We start from the raw sequence: 21,217 nt of genomic DNA, 5'->3' as shown, positions 1-21,217 counted from the left end.
GGAAGTATTCAAGGGCAGTACATTCCCACTGTGATTTTGTGTAATCAGGTATGCTTTTCCATTCACTGCTTTTGGTGTTTAATATCAGCAGTTCTGAATGCAAGATGATCTTTGAGATAATTGTGTTTGACGTGGACTCTAAACTGAAAAGCATTGGGCATGTCTCAGTCTTTTACTGGTGCTCACAGTTGCTGTATCAGATTTGTGGTTGGTGAAGGATTTAAACTGACAGGCTTTTCACAGAGAAGTTAACAACTGTGTATGGGATTCTAACATTCCATTCAGTCCCATAGATGGCTAATAGTTGTTTGGGATTCTGTCTCTACCACTGAGTCTGTCTAGTTTGGTTGTACTGTTATCATTCTTATCTGCATTGTAATCTGCTGTCATTTTAATAGCCATGATGTTTGTAAGTTATCACCTGGAGACCCAAAACAGCCAATGGGATTTAATTTGTGATGTTAGCTGGCAAATCTGAAGCACTGGTTTGGTTTCAGAACTGTCTGGATTGAGTGTCAAAGCTTTCATACTGAAACCTAGGCTTTTCGGTTAACAGCAACTTCAAGTTATGTTTCAAAACATTGTTGCCTCTCTGGTACTACTTTATGAAAAAAAAACAACGTATTTTTTATTCTGCTGCAAAATGAGAGTTACTATTACACTGGTTGAAAATGTACTGAGATTTGTTTTGTGTTTCTTTTAAAGGTTTACATTAGCTATGGCATTCACAGTTGCACTAAGAAAAAGAATGCTGCACATTGGCATCGTATTAGTTTTTTTTTGTCTTTTTGCTTAAGCAATGACACAATATGACTTTGCATTTTAATTAGCAAACACCATCTTTGGATTTGTGGAATTAAAAGAGTTAGTGAAACCATACAGTAATTAAAGAGTTCTTCCTAATTATAAACAAAAACACCTACTGCCGTTGAGGTTTAAAATGCAGCTTATCAGCAGTTTCAGGAACTGTTCATAAAAATTACTTACAGCTCCCCTAAGAGGATCAACAAAGCATCTTGTTTCAGGGTTTATCAGAAGACACCTTTTTTAAACACTTTTTTTTCAAAGAAGGCCTGTTTTGGCTTATTGGAGCCATGAATGATCTAAGGCTACCCAAAATGATGTGGTATGTGACTGCTTTATAGCTGTCACTGTGGAATTTTGGTGCAGTCTCAAAGGATGCACACAAGGTCACTGAAACTGTGTGTTCTTATAAAAGCCTGTGACAGTTCAAGATTCTCTGGCCTCTGTGTTTTGTGGATGTGAAGCTCCAGGCCATTGATGGGGGAACAAAGACATCTATGGATATTCTGCTAAAGACAGAGCAATGTAATTTGGATCTAGAGCTGCGTATTATTAAAGAGTGACATGCGCAGTTGGAGAGAAGCTCAATAACGGGTTTAAGACTCAACTAAATTCTGAGTGTTTCTTGAATCACTTCATCCAGTTTGCCTTTCAATGCCCTGTCTCTCCATAAGTAGGTGTTCCTATACAGAAGAGAAAGTTGATTTAAACAAAGACATTTTACATGCAGCATCTCTCCCATGTTCTTTCAGTTGTCTTTCCAAATTCCAAAACACTCATTAATAATTAGCTTCTGCTCCTTATAAAGTTTCAAAAACCTTGTTTATGAGGACTGTTTCTTCTGAAAGTTCTCCATTGTGCATTTAAAATGTGTCTGAAGTTTTTACTGGTTGTGACCATGGTTACGCTTTTACTGTGGTTTTATAATGTCTTTACTTGCTTTGCCTTAACATCCCACAATTTGTATTGTGGATTTACTGAAAGTAAAAATTGCATTTAATAGACATAAACTGTAAGAAAGTACTTCTCTCCTTATGTGTGCTTATTGTGGTAAGAATGGGATCCATAATTTTAAAAATGTTTTTCTTTCTCAGAGCAGATACAATTTGACAAGTGAAATGCAAAATATACAACATTTAAATGAGCCATTCTACTTGGAACAATATGGCATTGATTCTTTATAAGTTATGTGTTTAATGTATGTAATTTCAGAAAGCACCAAAAGTGAGCACTTGAGAATATGGAGCTTGTCTCATTTAGTTTTAAGAGATGATTCAAACTTCTTCTTTTAGTATGATGTAGATTTAAATGACAGGCTAATTGTTGAAAAGGGAAGGTTTCTTGAATCCTGATTGTACATAATTACATCTGCACAGCAGGGCCACAGATCTGTAGATAATTGTGTGTTCTTCAGTTCCTCTGTGATTAGAATTAGTAGTAGTTCAAGACCAATACTTTCCCTAATGTCATTATAAATTAATTCTACTGATAGAATTCACTGAAGACTATGTTAAGAATATAGTAAAGAGGCTCTCAATTACCTAGTTTTGGTTAAGTTAAACATGAAAAAAATAACTTGTGTTAAATTGATGATTCATCTATGTTTTTTTTTATTTTATCATTCAGAAACACATTCAGAACTGAGTTTTATCTTCTTTGTTTTTCCATTGGCTAAATTCAGACCTCCCTTAAATATGGAAATATCAAAATTTAAAAAGCAATAGTTGAGTATCTCTCCAAAACTCACTCTCAACCAAGAAAGCGTCTGGGTTGCATTAGAACACCTAGCATAAAAGTTATGTCTACTGGTCTACCTCTTTCTGTTGAAGCTATACAATGTGAGTTGATGCTTAGTGTCATGATATTAACATCATGTGCCCATTGAAATTCCACAGAGAAAGAGTTACATCCATTTTATGGTGTGTGTTATAATCCTACATCTGCCTTGAATGAAGAGTTGAATTTATAGTAAATATGCCAATTTAGGAGTCACTGCGACTTGTACACCAGAAATGAGGTCCTATAGTGCGATTTCAATTCCTCCACTGTAGCTTCTTAATTTATTGCAGTGCAGTTGTCATTCCTATCACTGAATTTTGTATTATTTAGACTGATAATGTGAATAATATATCAACAGTACTTCATAACATTTAGAAATCCTGCTCCAGCCAAGAGCTACTTTAGTGTGTCAGGATTTGTAAGACTGAACTGTTGCTGCTTATATTTTATTAGTGTGATGGTTAGCAACAGTGTGGTTGCTCTGAACACCATGTTGTTATTACAAAGATTATAATTCATTACACTTGTCAGCTTATTTAAAAACTGTATTGTGAAAACTAAGGATTTAGGAATTAATGATGGGAATTATGGACTGCATTGTGGTGCAGTGATTAGCATTGCTGCCTAGCAGTGCTGGGGCCCTGGATTTATTTCTGCAGTGCTACAGTATGTCTATGCATGGACTTTGCATGGTCTATCCATGTTCACGTAGGTTTACTCTGGGTCTATTAGTTTCCTCCCACATTCCAAAGACATACTAGTAGGTTAATTGGTTTCTAGGCACTGATTGGCACTGGTTTATGTGCATGTCTGTACCTGTGTGCCCTGCTGTGAACTAGTATGCTGTTCAGTATCCCTCCTTGTGCCTGGTACTTGCCAGGATAAGCTCTGTCTCTTCTGTGACCCTGAATTGGATGAAGCAGTTAGAAAACTTACTTGGATGTTTGATACATGTACAAGATGGCTGTGCAGAACATTCATTTATAGACAAAAGTATACATCAGTGTGTACTAAAATTAGAGAAAAACAATGCATGAAAGCCACCATTGGCATAAATGTTGATTAAACATTGTTTATGGGAATGTATTCTCTGTAGAATTTGCCAGATACAGATTAGAACTCTCCTTGGAGAGACACACATAACATATTGTTTTTCTTATTGTCATTTTGGCCTGAAATTTAAGATACTAACCATTTTATTCTCACAAAAAAAGAACTTCTTTGTTCCAAAAATTTAGAAAGCAGCAGCTCTGAATTAGCCTTTTGCTAAAAACAATTTCTAATTATAGCACACCAGAGGGTGATGATTGCATACCAGCAGTCCTGTGAAACATGTGGAAAACCTGATAGAATTAAAATCATCAGTTCCTTTCCCTGCTAATACATAGCCTTCAGAATAATTACAAGTAACCATAAGTTCATAGCATGGTTCTTACATAGTAGCATAGCACTGATCACATTAGTGAGAGGCTTGTACAGGTGCATGTTTATCCAAAAGAACTAGTTATAAGACATATAAACAAATCAATAGAATGCTTAATAAGCTTGAGATTTACACTATAAAACATTATGTGAACTTGAACTTGCATTTTAAGGCTATAGTTCACAATGACACTCTTTTCATAAAATTTTGCTACACCCTCAAATAGGCAAAAGAGGATAATTCTGGTTATGTCTAGATTAAACAAGCATACTGGAACTCCACCCAACAACTGGTAAAAACAAGTAGGTGCGTTAAAGGTACTTCCTGGTTTTCACAGTCAGAACAATTAGCTATCATCCTTTGTATGGAATGGTTATAGTGGGATACCCTGGTCAGTGAGCTTATTTGATTCCATTACGTAGATTTGAGCATACGAAATATGTTAATCATAATTCTGTATCAAAATAAGAATAGAAGAAGTAGAAAAATTAAATTCCACCTATATTCAAATTAAATGTTATTGTCAGAATCAAAATCTACTTTTTTTTCACATACAGTGGAAATTTTCATTTGGCCTCGCTTAGACAACAATAGAAAAACTACATAAAACAGCATATTTTACAAATGTATACAATTAATAAATCAATCTAATATAAATAACAGTACCATAAAATATAGTACAAGATTCATGTGTAAGTTGCATGCATGTATACAGTATGCTGTCAATGCAATGCTGTGAATGGGCTTATACTGTACATCAGAGTTTTCTTCTGCACTCATCTATATAAATATTTATAAGCGGAAACTTATGACTGCTACAATTAGCTTGTTTTTAAAGGTCCACCTGGTACTGTCCATTGTCAGGAAAATGAAAAAAATACTTTTTCTTAAATTATGCTTTCTGGTTTTCTTAATAAGGCCACAGAAATGCTTGCGGTCACAAAATTGTGCATGGAACAAAAGGTGAATCTTGAGTTAATGTCATTGCTTGTATTATTTGATGGCATCTGCTGTCATTGAAACCAATGTGCCTGGCTTTGGTTTACTGGTACATTCATAAACATTTAAAATTGAATATTTAGAATTAATATTTTATTTATTCTTTTTTTCATTTTGTGTTTACTAAACATTTTAGACATTACAGTCACATACTGTATATTGATTGACAAATGGATGTTAGAATGTCAGAAAAAATAGAGTAGCCAATGTGTGATTAAATAGAAATGACTATTGTTGGAACTTTACTTGCTGTTTCAACAAGTATGCCTTTTCTGTTTTCTCAGAAGTCTTTGATGTCTTGTAGTATTTTTTTTAACTACATACAGTAGGAAGCAACTCAAGTTGATAAACCTTACAATTGAATTAGAAATGGATCTTCTGGAAATGGAACATATAATGTTCCTAATGTTTTATTGCGATTGAGATCCTGTGTCTTTTCTTTGCAGGTAACATCATATGGATGTCATGACAATGGAAGATGTGAATTGTAACTGACTGGTTTTACAAGATGGTACAATGGATGACATAAACAGCTCTAACTCTAAGCACAAAGATTCTAATGGATTTGTTAATAAAGTATTTAATATTTCCCTAGACGTGGAGAATACAACAGGCATAATGAGAATACAGGAACCTGACCTCTGTGAAACACCTGTTGTGTGTCAGGGTGTAGGTAAGGAGAAAGTGGAATTAAACAGGAAGCCTAAAAACACTGGAATCTGGAGAATCATCACCAGGAAGAAGAATCCAACAGGATATGGAAGAAGGCCCCATTCTATGATTCTTCCTGGGGAGACTGCGGTACCTAAGTTATCATTTGTAGACAAGGTGAAATCTTTCAAGAAACTGAAGTCTACATCAGTTTTTAGAGGGAAAGGAAGCAAGAATGCAAAGTTCAGCACTATTCTTAACGATGAACAAGAAGAGGAGTCACACTTCAGAGACCCCTCCTCCCACGTATTTTCACAAAGGAACTTGTTCAGAAATCGAGGTAAAAGACATTCCTACGCAGGCTGCACCAAAGACTTTGACTGCTCATTTGAAGATGTAGACATTACAGGACCTTCTGAAAACATTGATAATGAAAACCAATGGCTCAGGGAACTCTCAAATCATCAGAATGGTTTTAAATCCATTGAGGCTGTGTCTTACATAAAGAGGACACATACCAATTTCTCAAACTGTAACAATGCAACTCTGCTTGAAGAATACAGTATAAAGGACTGCCCAAAGACATTTCAGGGAGGAAGAAAATCTAAAGGTGCTGATGTTTGGAGTTACCTAAGGAAAATTTCTTTTATTGGGAAAGGGAACTCAAATCTAGCAGAAAAAAGTTTTGACTCTGAATTAAATACCTTTGACAAGACAGTTGATTCAGATTGTGCCTCCTCTGACTTTGAATGTATCAGAGATCCTAACTCCTCCCCTAAACACGCAAGTGCTGATACCAAAGGTAATCATTTTGGTGGTTTATTCAGGTGGTTTAGTAATGTGGCTGAAACAGCAAGGAAGTGGAGAAACTCTTCACGGTCTTTTTCACCCCCAGAAGAAGGCCACTCTCCTTTGGGAACTCATAGTGTTCAGAGATCTGGTGAGTTTAGTCAAGTTATATCATTAAGCTCAAAGAATGAAACTAAGATCATGTCCCCAACTCCCAAGACTGTTCTGTCCTCAGACCCAAGTTTATGTGATACCCTTTCATCTCCTAGTTTAACAGGAGAATCTCCACAGGTGACTTTAAAGTCATGGAGAACCTGTCCAGATTCACCCAGTCCTAATGGATACCTGTCTGTAGCAGCTGAAGCATCTCCACACTCACCTCACAAATTGGTGGCTTCTATAGAGAATCGCGAAAGCCACATACCTGCTGAAAGTGGGATTTGCCTTGAAAAAGAACCAGAGTCAGATAGAACTTCAAGCCACAATGATACAGGAAATTGTCTAGATTCCATGAATGACTTTGTTTCTACCAAAGAAAGACAGGATCAAACTGAGCACAGGAATGATGAAAATGAAGAAAATTACTCAAACAGCAAAACTGCTCCACATCACTCAGGAAATAAGGTAAGGTTTTTTAAATGATTAAAAAGGTATTTAAGCTATAAATTTAATCGTTTAATAAAATTAATTACATTAAAAATAATTTAGTAAAAACATGCACGTATGTATGGTTATGAATTTATTGATTTATATGATTTATTGTACATACACCATATACTATCAATATTGTTCAGTTCACCAACTCTGGCATGCTTCTGTGAAGTGAGATCAAAATTTTTTCTTTCTTTTAGCGTGCACCTTTTAACTAAACAAATACATAACTTTTAAATGCCACTGTTCTTGAATTAATTCAGCACATTACAATTTTAAGTGTTACTTCAGTCAATTTATACTTCAGTCTTATTATTCTTTATTTTGTAATGTGTAATATCTTACTCTTTATTACAATAATAGTACAACTTTTTATACACTTACTCATTTTGTCTTTCTTGTTTTTTTATCATTTTTCATAAGAATATGATTACAAAATAGATTGTATGTTATGTATTGAAACTATTAGAATTAAAATTATTACAGTACAAGTATTTTTAACAAATTGAATTTCTCCAAATGTGCTACTTCACAATACCAGATAAAGTTGGAATCCCTTTTGTTTAACTAATCATTTTTCAAGATGGATTTACCCTAACACATTGAGAAGCTGAGTTGCCCTTAAACAGTAAGAATTCCATATATAAATTCAGTAGTACACTTTCACTCATTTGAAAAAAAAAACAATTTGAAAACTGGCTTTAACTGGCCATAGGTTTACAAGTGCATTTAATAACAGTGAAAATGTCGTAAACCTATAGAAATACCTTTACAAATTAGCAACCTTCTTACCAGTAAAACTATAAATGGTTACATTGAGTACAGAACAATATACAAGATTAACAATAACTGTACATTAGGTTATCAGTCAAATTTAAATTCATATAATGAATATTTTAATTATATTCTTTTTAACTGGTGAGAGTTTATTATTATGTTGATGAAATTTACACAATTCAAAGTTTATTATGTTGACATTTGTTAAGTGTGCTCCAGGTGGTCATGAACAGCTCTAATGAATTAATTATATCAACTTAAGGCTGACATTTCGTAGCTGTTCATTATATATTATGAAATGTGGATAGGCATACTTAAAATCAGAAACTGCTTGGTGTTTTACTTTTTCTTTAACCAACCTAAATAGACAGTAATTTAACAAAGTGGGAATATTGCTGAATAATACACTTTCTTTGGAAAACACACCAATTTTTGGATGAAAAAATTCATAGGGTACATACCGGTTATATAATGTTAACTTAGGTATGTTTATGCAAAACTTAAACCAGATGCTATTAACATTCTAGAGAGGTTTAACAAAAGCTCTTCATAATTTATTGTAATAACTGACTAAAATACTGTTTTTCTTGTGGTAAATGTGAATGCAGCAATAATTACTCACAGACGAAATTACTACTGACACCATACATTTCATATTCTAGTCCTGTAATATTCCCTGTCTGCCATTAACAGAGCTAAAACCAGTCAATTCAGTGAGTGACATGACTAGATTTCGTATTGAAGAAAAGTCTTTGATACCGGGCAATTGTAGAAAAATGTACACAGTTATAAATATCTCTAGAGACATGTTAATAGGCATTTGCTAACTTTTTAGTAATAGTGTTTACTAGATAAATTACAAAGCTGAAATACTGGCTGTTCTCCAATGACTAAACAACCTTGTAAAGATGTCAGGACCTATTTACTAATTGTGTTGTTCCATTAACAAGCAGTGTATTTCTTTGACAATAAGCAGAACAGCAGTTTACAACACCACATTTTCAGTGAGTCAATGGTATCATTATGTTTCTTCATTGAATCCCCTTCTTAAATACAATGACAATTTGGATTTTCTTAGCTAGCGGTTGTTAATTTCTTTTTTCAGTAATGCAATAGTTCTTAAGATCAATTTCTGCACAATATACAGTACCAGCAGAGGGAAATAACATTTTAATATACATCCATCCATCTTTTTACCACTTCATCTGATTCAAAGTTGCAGGGAAACCAGAGCCTCTCTTGGCAAGCAACATGTTCAAAGTGGGCTACAAACTGGATGGGACACCAGTCCATAGCAGGGCACACACAGACTCATAATGTACACTCAGACCAGAGCTGTTTTTCCCAAAAGCCAATTAACCTGCCAGTATATTTTTGGACTGTGGGAGGAAACCAGAGCACCGAAATCCACTTGAACACACGAGAACATACAAACTCCACGCAAATAGCACTCCAGGTCTAGAATTGAACCAGGGCTCCAGTGCAGCCTTGCTAACTACTGTGCCATTGTTCCCCAGCATTTTAATATCAATCGCAATATTTTAGTTTTGTAAAGTCAAATATATGACATTCGTCTATATTAAACCCAAAAGGCCAGTGGTATCTTGACTACATATCTCCAGCATGTATAGCACATTGCAATACATTTAAAATCTTATGGCAAATAACATGGAGTCTTCTGTTATGTCATTTATTTTGCATACCTTGTTCATGTATGTTCCAAAAACATGTAATAAAAACCTGTGGCAAACAAAATCCTTTCTAATGTGCCATTACATCTGGGAACTGTAACTGTAGTTTAACTATGAGATAAGAATGAAATTAAAGAGAAGAAAATAAATAATGTTTCTTTTCAGAGAGAATATTATTTCTCAGTCTCAATATTTCTCAGAACAACCACTATCAGGTTGTCGGTTATTTGTTTATAACATGAATTGGAGTAGTCTAATAATTGTGTGGTCTAGTTTTGGATTAAAATTGTTTTTCAGTTTTTGTCTTTTAAAACATATGTACTGAAATACTTTTGCTCCACCTGCTGGGGAACAGAGAGAATATACAAAAATCCATTTTAACCCCTTTTTACAGATGTGAGAACTATCTTGATAAAAAAAATATATATATCTTTTGAGAACATGCCTATATATTTTTGTCAGGTCAGTTTAAAGTACCAACTGTTCAAGGAAATTGAGTTAACCACATAATTTGCTGTCTAATGGCTGTTAGCTTTCTAATATATAATTTTATAATTATTAATAATTGTAGTTCATGGGTATTCAAATTGACAGTTATTTTTATTTTTTGAATAAATTGATTTATTAGAAGTATTTCTCAATTTTAAGTCCTGACCTCTATAAAGTAACATTTTAAGATCCAAATATGTATTAATGTTACTGTAATAACAGTATTAGATTAGAATGGTATGTTATGAGTAAATGATGAAGTTGTAAAGTGAAGTAGAATTACTTGTATAGCAATGCCTTAATTATCACATAATAACTATTTTTTGTCATGTTAAACCTTTTCATTATGACTTAGAGTTCTGTCAGCATGATACATTACCAAAATCATAAGGGAAATAAAAAAAAAACACTGTACATAGAGATGTACACAAAATTAATCAGATCTTTCTTGAACACACTTTTAATTCTACTTCCTTTAAAAATGACTTTACAAAGACATGCAGACTCTGTATGGCAAGCCAAACTATCATTTAGAGATGTAACACCTGTCAAAGAATGGTAGCCAATATTGTTTAAATTAGATAATAGTTTCTCTCCCTTCATTTTTCATACGAAACAAGGATCTGCCCGATGACCACTGTTTGGAGATGGAAAACCAACATGTCCCAAGCCTGTCAGAGCTCAACAGCTCCTCTTTAATGGTCACTTCACCAAAATGGAGGAAGCGTCGCCCAACCTCAGCCTACACTATGATTCTGAACCTACAGAGTCCAATTCTAGAGGAGGGGTCTGTTTCAGCCTTTGAAGCCAAGACTGGCCATGTGGATGAAGACCCAACAGCTTTGAAAAGCCAGATTTTTCCTAACAATCAGTCTGACGTCCCCCTGAAAAGGCCAGTTATGCGACAGAGACCTCATTCTGTAATAGATGGGGCTTCTGTCACCAAGACAGAGTCTCTGCATCCTCTCAGAGTAAGAACTGATGACCCCTGTCCTTGCCTGTCTGCTTCTCTCATGATATATGAGTCCTGGACACCACCTTAAGCTGCATGCACTGTCATTCTGTCTCTTGCCTTTCTGTGTGGCTTTAGCATGACTAACATATGCTGGAAACTTAAAAGCATCTTTCAAAATGTGGATAATATTAATACGGTCACGAGAACTGCTGAAAGTCAAGTAGCCTCCAACGTAGTTTTTAAAGGTAGGAGTTTCTGTGAGATTCTATGCCCCTTGTGCTCTGAATATGCCTAATTCCACATATTATTAGTTTAACTGTAATTAGACTTCACTAGTAAAAGCAAACAGAATATCACAGCTGAGCAGTTCAAAAAGCACATTGTAATGGGAAAACTCTCTTTTTTGTACCTGTATCTTGCACTCAAATTAGCTTGTCCCTTTTTAGAATTTAGCAGCTGCTGCAATGAGAGGTTTTTATTAATATGAATTTATATTAATTCAATATAAATATTTATTTTAGGCATTTGGATACAAACATTCTTTCCCCACTGGGCACAACTTGCTTTTGCTCTCTCCCTCTCAATAGTAATGTTATGTTTAATTTCCCAAGTCACAACATATTGAGGAACTACAGCAGGTTTTATTAGATTTATTTGGGAAAAAGTTAATGCTATTTGATATATGTTTCTAAACTAAAAATACTTATTAATTTCTTATGTTGGTCATAAATCCCAAAACAATCTGTTCTTAAGTCTGTTCTTACAATTTGCAGTTAATATTTGTATATATATATTTGTAGCAAAGGGTCATATACAGTACCTAGTACAAGCATTTCTGAAATGAAAGAAAAGTTATATTGTGGTAAATTAATTTTATTTAAGTAGTTAAATATGCTGCCATGTGCTTTTTATAAAAGATTGCTTTATAACTTGAGTTTCAAACAATAAAACTTCAGATGATTTACAGTTCAGAGTTTGTTACTTTCATAAACAGGGACAGATAATAAGGTTTTTATGGGTGTTATTGCTAGTTCCATGGTGATTTAAGAATAAGGAGATGTATCATTACTATCAGCTGTAAATCCATATTATGAAGGCAATGCAGTTCTAATCACTCAGTGGTGTTTAGAGTAAACACTTCTTTTTCATCAGTATTTATTCCAGGACATCCAACTCAGCACTTTTTATAATCCACTAGAGATGTGACACTCAGAGAGCGTTAATCCTATGTGAGAGACGTTTCTGTCTTGGCTTGTTTCTTCTTGAGATTGACAGAGTAGACTATCTTCATGCTTCGTTTCAAAGGATGAAAAAGACAGGTCTGTTTGGCTTATATCATATCCATTAAAAAAAGATAAGAAAAAGATGCTCTTTCTCAACTCATTTATGATATATGTGTTAACTCACAATCCAATTTTTGTTACACCCTCTGTGCCATTAGCAGGTTTAGTGTACGAAATGGCTAAACATAAAAAAATATATTTCACATATAATTTTTGCACTTTAGATTTATGACTCATTTTCTAAAATGGCTTCAGTCACTCATCTTTTATGTTTAGTTACAATTCATGCTCCACAAATGAGCCCTCCACTGAAAACCCTTTGTTTTTCTTGCATTATTTAATAAAGTTTTGATGGTGAAGGAGGTCAACAAGAGACAGTATTGTCTTTCAGTGTTTCAGTTAAATTCTAATAATGAATTAAACAGGCCAGTAAATATAAAGGGACAGAGCACTTTATTGTTGAGGTTGAGGAAATGACAATGCTGGCTCAAAAATCATTGTCACTTACAAGGAATGAACCAGGGAGCTGCAGCAATGGTAAAGTTAGGATGGAAGAAGGGGTGTAGTAAAGCAGCATGCAGAATTATGGGCAGCCAGTGATTATTTATATGTAGCAGGGCAGGCGTTTGACACTAGAATAAGACCTTCTCTTGACCTTCTGTTGCATAGTGTCACACCATTTTGTGCTACCACTCTCTAGACACATGAACTGGAGTTTAGTTTCCTTTTCCGTAAACTGCGTGCAAGAAACTTCTTCCAGTGGCTTTAAGTGTATCAACAGATGGCATGCAGATTTTTGGAGACAGCTGAAAGAAATTGAAGGAATGCAATTCAATGTCAACTCAATTGTTATATTTTAGAATGTTCATCAGGCAATTAGCTGTTTTGCGTTCTACTGTGGTGTATGAGTTACATTCTTACTAATGGTGTAGCTTCATTAAACAAGTATATATTGATTTATGATTACTTAAGCCACCTGTAGTGATTCTGCAGTAATTTCTATGCTATTGTTATCTATTGCATATATATTTTGTGGCAAGACTAAGACTGAATAATCATGCTGATACAAGCACACCTACAGCTTACCACCCACTCACATATATATATATAGCATTTATGGTAATGAATCAACAAGATACCTACATTTTACATTAATTAGGAGACTGCCACAAAGCTACAATCTATGTACTAGATCAAACCAGTTTGGGAAGGTTTACATCTATCGTGGACAGTATATACTTTGTTCTTCATTCTTCTTTTCTAGCTCTTTGCTTTCATACATTTTTCTGTGATTGCACTGTTTAGTCCATCTTGGTTGGGAACAAAATACATCTTTTAAAAAACTGGGAAAATCAAAGACATTTTCTGTCAGCAGCTTTTCTTCACTGTACAGTATATTGTCTTTCTTTCCCCTAAACTAAATCCCTAAGTTTTCAATTAATCTACTAATCAAGTTTTTTTTTCATTATTTTTGCCACTTCGGAAAAATGCTTATTAGCTCAGAAACTACTCAATAAATTATGGAACAATAATAATTTATTCACTCTTTAGTTTTCAGCAAAATCCCCAAGAACTTTCTTAATGCATCTCTACAATTTGTAAGTAAAAACAATTGATTTTATGTAGTTGGAAACCATGAGGCACTACAGTTGATTGCATTTATCGTATTAATACATTCTAGAACATTCTCAGCGCATATTTTGAGCCAACTAAAACATCTTGAGGGATTCTTAATTTGTCTCAAAATCCATGAAAATGTTTCATGAAAATGCTATACAAATTTGTAACATAACATTGAAAGTAATACAAAATATCTAACTGTACTTTTGGAAAATATTCATCAGTATTTATTGACATTAAGTTCATATACAGTAAATACCAGTCAAAATAATACAGCTGTGTCAAATGTAAGGCAACAAATGAAATATAATTTTTTCCTAAGAAATGGTCCTGATTTGTCTAAATTACTTATTTTTTTGCAGCCACTCTCTCGTCCTCCAGGACACTCTCCCTGTGGTCCATCTTTTAAAGCCACACTGCAAAGATGTCATTCTCTGCCGCTTTCACAGAGCACTCCAGCAGGCTTGGATGAAGCAGGCTGGAGCCACTTGCTGCATCAACCAGGTATTACAGACCCTAAATGCTCATTTATTAAGGTTCGACTGCAGAAAGAGAGCAAGGCCTTTTAGGTTCATGAAAAAAGGGGAACAGTATTTTGGTGTGGGGGTCGTGGAAGGGAAACCGGTTGCAGTGCAGAAAGTCACAGCCCTGGTCTAAGACCAAATCGTGATAAATAGATGGTGCTTTCAACTCCTGCTTTTCAACTTTCAGCAGAGCTGAAGCACTCTGATTTTTAAGATTGACTTTATTTTGAACTATATGCGCAACTATAATACAAACCCTCTTTCTTTTCTGTATTAAAATTCCTTTATGAGGTATGCTTTATGTTGGTAAGGCTGATTTGTTTTAAAGTAAGAAAAGGCTACACTGTTTTGAAGGACTTGTATGTGACGTTTTTCTCCATGCTAATTAGGGAATGTGAGGTGATCATGAACCACAAAACCTGGCTGCAGGTGGCCTGGTGTGTGAATGCTGAGTTTACATCAGTGTCCATCTTTCCAACAGCTGAGGCCATGTTGACATGTGATGGTGATGGAGGCACAAGCAGGAGGCGGAGGCTAATAAGGCCTGGAGCTGAACAGCTGCTAGTCAATAATGTAAGTGAAAGAGAAAATGCCTTCTCAGTCTTTAGACCGCACACCAAAAGGTCATTGAGCTGTGCGGTAAAGCACACATTTCACAGGCAAATGTAGACGCAGTTTATTTTCATGTCTTTCTCCAAAGACGGAAGTCTTCAGTTGTCATAAATTGGCACAAACCAGCAAGAGGAGAAAAATCTCAAAATCTGGTATACTATGTCATAATTGGGTAATAGTCTTGGGAATAAATGCTGTAAATACTCAAAAAGGTATTCTTGTCTGACAACATGGGTATATTCACCATTATACATGTATTCCAGCCAGCGTGTCACCATAACGTTTGTGTTTTTAGTGGCTGGTCTACAAGATTGACAGTACCTCTTAGGGTATTTAAGTTTTGCCTTGGTCTCCGCTCCGGACAAGGAACATCTACATGGTCTTGTTTCATTGTTTTTCTCTCATCTTTCCTTAACTCAGTGTTTTTAAATCCCCACTTACACATTTAATTAGGCATTGGAGATTTCTACCCAATTCCTTCCATGTCACCCAATAACACTTCTCACTTAATTAATCTGTACTATAAACAAACTACTTAACCAGCTCTGCTCTTTTAACTGTTCACTCAAACAGGCCACATATTTCTTTACTAGGTGTATGGACAATTTAATCATTGATCACCACTTGCACCCCTGACACAGCAGCAAGTTTGTTATTTCCCTCTTTAATACCTTTCACACAGAGACCACTGTCTGCTGATGGTAAAGTAGGAGTACCCAGGACTCCACTTGTGTTACCTAGACTCCCTTCGCTTTTGACTGGAAACAGAAGATAAACTGCTACTGTACCAGGCGCTGCCCTCCTCCTCCACATGCTAACGCCTCACATCACCCTGGTTCAGCTGGCCAGACCTGTCTTTGGCATATCAGTCTAGTCTAAGCTATGCTTCACTCACTGAGTCCCACGAGTCTCTTAAGCTAGCTCAACCTCACTTGGTCTCTACCAAGACCTGCCTTCAGATCTTCCACTCTCTTCCCATCCATACTGAAGTCTCCTGTCTGTTCTTATATACCTTCCAATTATCCAGGGGAGTGGCCAATTCCACACAGAGCTGATCCTTTCTGCTCTTCTCTTGCATGTGGAATCTCACCCCCTTTGGATGCCAAATACTCAGTTAGCCCACGTGCGTCTCCTTTTTAACCTGGCCTTTCTCCTTAATAGGAGGTTTTCTCTTAGAGACACCTCTTCTTCACAACGTGCTTATCATTTGCTTGTTACATGCATGTACAACAAAATGAATACAATTACAATAATGCTAGCACAATAAAAGTAAGAAGTGTAATGTGATTGCCATACAAAAACATTAAAATAATGAGACTGCAAGTACTAAAACAATAGAATGCATTTGCAGACAATGCTGATACAAAGCAGTAATACAGACATTTATTTAGTATGTGTTCCATGTTAATTGTGAATAAGTATGAATTATGTTACCATGCTGTGTGGAATTCAGACACTACACGTTATTTTACATGTAGTCTATTGTAGTATGCTCCTTTGATTTTTTTAATACCTCCATTTGCTATGTATCTTTTTTCTTTAAATATTTAGGGTCTTAATTTTCTTATTTAATATACTACAAAATCTGTAATAGTTTAGAAATGTTGAATATTTGTATATTATAAGAACATGGAGTTGCTTACTTTCAGAAGGTTACTTGAGAGGCCAGAGAATGACTAGGAAAGCAAGGCATGGGAATTAACTCAGAATATTCCAAGGGGTTAGAGAGACAGGTGTGAAGGTATGTTAATAAGTTATGTTAAAAGGAGAGCCGATAAAATATTATTTTTGCGTGGAGAAAGACACATAATGCAAATTTTCAAGTGATTTGCTCTGTTGGTTAACTTGAAATTGATTTGGAAACCAAGAAAAACAGAGTGAAGTTCAATTTTTAAAGGCTTTTTTGTAATGTGCTTTCCCCTAACATATTGCACAATTGAGCAATAACCGATAGTTACTTCAGTAAATGAAGTAAACGAGGCTTCTGTCACAGTGAAATGCTGCTAAACAATTTAACATCTTGTCATTATTTGTGATGGTCTTGGCAGATGAAGAACAGTTTTAGGATGCAAATTGTGCTTTAGGGACATGGTGGTATTAATGCAAATTACATATTTAAAAATGCAATTAATATCAATAGTGATATTAGTGATCAAATTGTCTTAATTGGAAGTTAAATATAATATCTCATACTGCAGATATTATTTTACCAGTATTGTTAGTTTTGAAGAATTCATTAAGGTAATCTATTCTAAAATAAAATTATGCAATGCAAAATATGTATTCATGTCAACACTATGTGCCTCAGAATTTTTTTTAAATATCCATTTTGTTATTTTTGAATGAAGAGGGTGCCTGACGAACCTGACATTATACATTTTGTGTCATTTCTGTGTTGTGTTCGCTGTCTTCGGGCTCTCCCTTTAATCCTTCACTTACAGGGCTGTACTTCAAAGCATTTGACTTGAAGTATTCCCAGGCATGTCCACGGTAACCTGATTTAGAGATGAGCTAAGCTCATGAACTGGCTGATTACCTCTTGCAGAAGGACGTGGTTGCCATGACATAACAATTTTGTCTTAGTCTCTGTAGATACCTTGTTCAAGAAGAGGGTGCACTTGAATGTGTGTGCGTTTAATTTTTTTAAAAAAAGAAGCTGAAATATTAAGCACCAGGAAAATTAAATTTTAAAATAACATTTGCAAAATCCACTTCAATACTCGGATAAGCTAGCGAAGGGTCACTGCAGCACACTTGCTTTAACTACAAAGGCTTTCAGAGTATGTAGATTTTGTACTGCAGTGGATTAGCACTATATCTTAATGCAGCAGTCTCTCTTTCCTCTCTTTGATTTTGCTGTATTTGGAGTGTGCTAGTTTTTTCTAAGAAGAAAACAACAAGAATTAAGTCGAGCTAATTGTGAAAAAAAACGTATTTGTGTAGCAGTGATCTAATACATATTTTTTTCATGCTGGCTGCAGTACTTAATACAGTATTGGAGAAAAACTCTGAAACCTGTCACAGAGAAGCAAGACTAGTTTTTTTTATGAGATCCACTTGTTTAGGGTCAGTGATAAACAAGACTGATTATTAAGAAGAGTGATTATTTTTTGGAGACATTTAAGGAGATATTATTCTTGTTACTGCATTTATCTCATTATGCAGCTGTATGTATTAACAGATGAGTCAGCAAGATAAAGCAAAAGAGAATGGGAAGGGACAAATGATTAAAAAAAATAATCTCTTCCCCTCATGCATGTAAATTTAATAACCCTCCATACAGATGTTAAGGCAGTGCTCACCTCTAATATGTAAACATGTTTTATAGATGCATTTTTTTCAGGCATTAGAAATCTTTTGAAGACTAGGCACAGAGGACACTTTTGCATCAGATTCAAAACTGTTGGATTGTTTTGAGGGAAAATAGAACCCTTTGCTTCCATATTTGTAAGCACACAGTTTTCGTCAGCAGCCTTTGTTTTAGAATGCTTCTTTATTGTGTGTCTAAGAGGCTGTCGGTAAGGCAGTGCTCTGTCTTATTTTCTTTTCCTGAGTCCCTCTGTGTTGGTTTTTTGAACGTGTTGTCATACTGTATTTCTGTTTCAGATACTAACTGTTCTGAGCTTTCTGTCCAAGAAAGATCCCCTTTTGGTTTTGCTCCGTTTCCTGGGTATTTCTACATTAAACCTCTGTATTTATTTAATTGTTACTCGTTAGTTTCTGTCTGACTAAACTAAGTGTTACCTGTCAGGTTCCTTTCCCTGTTTTGTAAAAGCTGCGGTGTATATTATTTTTTACACGTTTTTCTGCTGGGGCTACATTATCCCGGGATGATCCTGAGACTCCTGGTATGTTTTTGTGCTATTAAAAACTGGCTTGTGCTTTTGTTGGACTTCAAATTTCAATTAATTCTGTTAAGTTTTATGCTGCACCATTTCAAGAGCTTCGCTTGCTAAGTGAAACTGACAAATATTGTACATAGATGTAATTTGGATTAGTACAGTAATATTTAATACTAAATAATTAGTTTAAGGGTTTAGAAGGTTTTCCAAATCAAAATTGCAAGTTTTTTTTAGTTTCATCCATTGTATTTCATAATTACATTGTTTACTGAGTTATTTGGACTATGTAGCCTTATTGATAATTAAGTACAATGCAAGGATCTCCTGCCTGCTTTTAATCAGGCTCCCTGTTTTATCCTAACAGACGATTCAACAGTTAATGAAACTTGAAACTTGAATCCTTTTCCCTTGTATAACAGTCATTTCTTGAGCTGGGGGGGGGGGCAATTATTTAGTATTCCTGAGTTTTAATCCCATACTTGCAATGTTTAAGTGTATGTGTGACTTGTGTTTAGAGCATTATAGCAGAACTTGATTAGAATTAAGAATGTATATTGGAGGCGCTGAGGAAACGTGGTAGTTCAGAATCTGAATGTCATTTTAATGTGTTTGATATGCAGATATGTGTCATACATCCCACTTATCAGGGCTTGCAACTTTTTAGCAGCTACTGTATTAACTTAATTTTTTTTTATTTTCCCAAATGGAAATGATTTATTATCATTTTAGGTATGCATCTGAAAATGTGAGATTTTATGTGAGTATAAAGTTAAATAGAGTATACAACTGTATATTCATAATCACATTGATCTACAACACATAATCTCAACAATTCCTGGTAAAATGTATGAGTCATTATAAAGTTTTGCAGATTATCAATGACATCATCAAAGTTGGTCAAATATGACTCATTGTCAAGTTTTTCTCATCACTGATTTAATTGGTTATTCACCATTCATAAAGTAATAATAAATTCATAATTATTAAATGTATGTATTTTTTTATTCTAAATGATCTCAAAGACTTTTATGTATGGGAGAGGATTCTCTTCATCCACTAATAAATTGCAATCACTACCAATGTGTAGCATCCACCTGGATGATGCGACAGCTAGGCAGATTGTGCCAGTACGCTCACCACACATAGGCTATCAATGGGGGAGGAGAACAAAGTAATGAAGGCAGTTAGAAATAGGGATCATTAGGAAGCCATGATTGGTAAAGGGAAACTTTGGCCAGGACACTAGGATTAACATCCATAATCTTTTTGAGAAACACCCTGGGATTATTAATGGAGAGTCGAGATCTTGGTTTTATGTCTCATCTGAAGGACAGTGACTTTTTGTTTTACGATATATTGTGCCCATCACCCTAATGGCAATGCGGCATTAGGACAGACACAGTGTGGGCACACCCTACTTGTCCCACTAACACCTTTCCCAAGAGGTTTCCCATCAAGATTCAGAGGGTTGCCAGTTGTGAGTTGCAGGGTGATATAAATGTTGGATGTATATCACAATAGTGTAGAAGCCATTAAGTTTGACAACCTCAATATAGGGTAGGTCAGATGGGAACGTTTGGGGAAAAGTACAGTATGTGAGAAGTGTGCTTCACCAAATTGTGTGATTTAACAGACGTTTTAGAGGAGTCTTTACTACTGCTACATAGTAGCGAATACTTGCTAGATGCCCATAGCTCTGCACATGTCTTTTCGACACCCCTCCCTCCCCCCCAGCTTCACCATTGCAGCAGCCACTGTGGTTTATTCCTCGTAAGTGAGGGGGGTTGTGACAGCTCTGACCTTTGGTAGTTACTGTCATATGCCGAAGCAGTAAGTACGCTATTCCTTTATATTCATCAGTTGTTTCATTGTTACTACAATTGGACTGAATTTAGAGGGATCTTTAGATGTCCAGATTGTACAAGTGAAATTTAGTAGGGCACCAAGCTTAATCTTCCAAGTCTTAAGAACAATGCCATGGGATCTTACATTTAAACCACACGTTACACCACAACCACAATATAGCAATTCCTCCAGCATAGTGTCTCTGGTCTCCATAATAGGCCACAGGATTTTGGACATTCTGGTCCAGATGGAAAAGTTCTACATACCACTAACTCCACATGCAGCAATAGCAACCATATTATTTTCAAAGGTTTCCCATTCCAAGAGTGATCAGTCAGTCTTGGTTAGTTTCTGAGATTGAATCAATCTACAATGGGGTAATGCTGCTGTGGAGCTAAAGCTAATTTTATACAGTAAAATCCAGATTATTGGGGTTAAAAGGAAAGTTTTTATTGGAAGAGCACCACAGAATTGTGTTTCAGC

General features: G+C 35.2%; 1 protein-coding gene across 6 annotated transcripts in view; it reads left to right on the top strand.

The window, feature by feature from the left end:
* The window catches only part of arhgef9a (Cdc42 guanine nucleotide exchange factor 9a), a 143,454-nt gene that overhangs the window by 12,249 nt on the left and 109,988 nt on the right, over positions 1-21,217 (top strand). For 5 of the 6 annotated variants that reach the window (XM_088596748.1, XM_088596750.1, XM_088596747.1 and 2 more), the window contains exons 2-5: positions 5,452-7,069; positions 10,674-11,024; positions 14,274-14,415; positions 14,917-15,008. In XM_088596748.1, the coding sequence (XP_088452874.1) occupies positions 5,522-7,069; positions 10,674-11,024; positions 14,274-14,415; positions 14,917-15,008 (2,133 nt within the window). In that variant the 5' untranslated portion in view covers positions 5,452-5,521. The remainder of the gene's footprint in view (positions 1-5,451; positions 7,070-10,673; positions 11,025-14,273; positions 14,416-14,916; positions 15,009-21,217) is intronic. The other variant, XM_088596752.1, reaches the window with a different exon arrangement.

The sequence above is a fragment of the Lepisosteus platostomus genome, chromosome 10 (assembly GCF_059453375.1).
Source record: "Lepisosteus platostomus isolate fLepPlt1 chromosome 10, fLepPlt1.hap1, whole genome shotgun sequence".
In the NCBI taxonomy this organism is placed as follows: Eukaryota; Metazoa; Chordata; class Actinopteri; order Semionotiformes; family Lepisosteidae; genus Lepisosteus; species Lepisosteus platostomus.
This window is presented reverse-complemented; position numbering and strand designations above follow the sequence as displayed.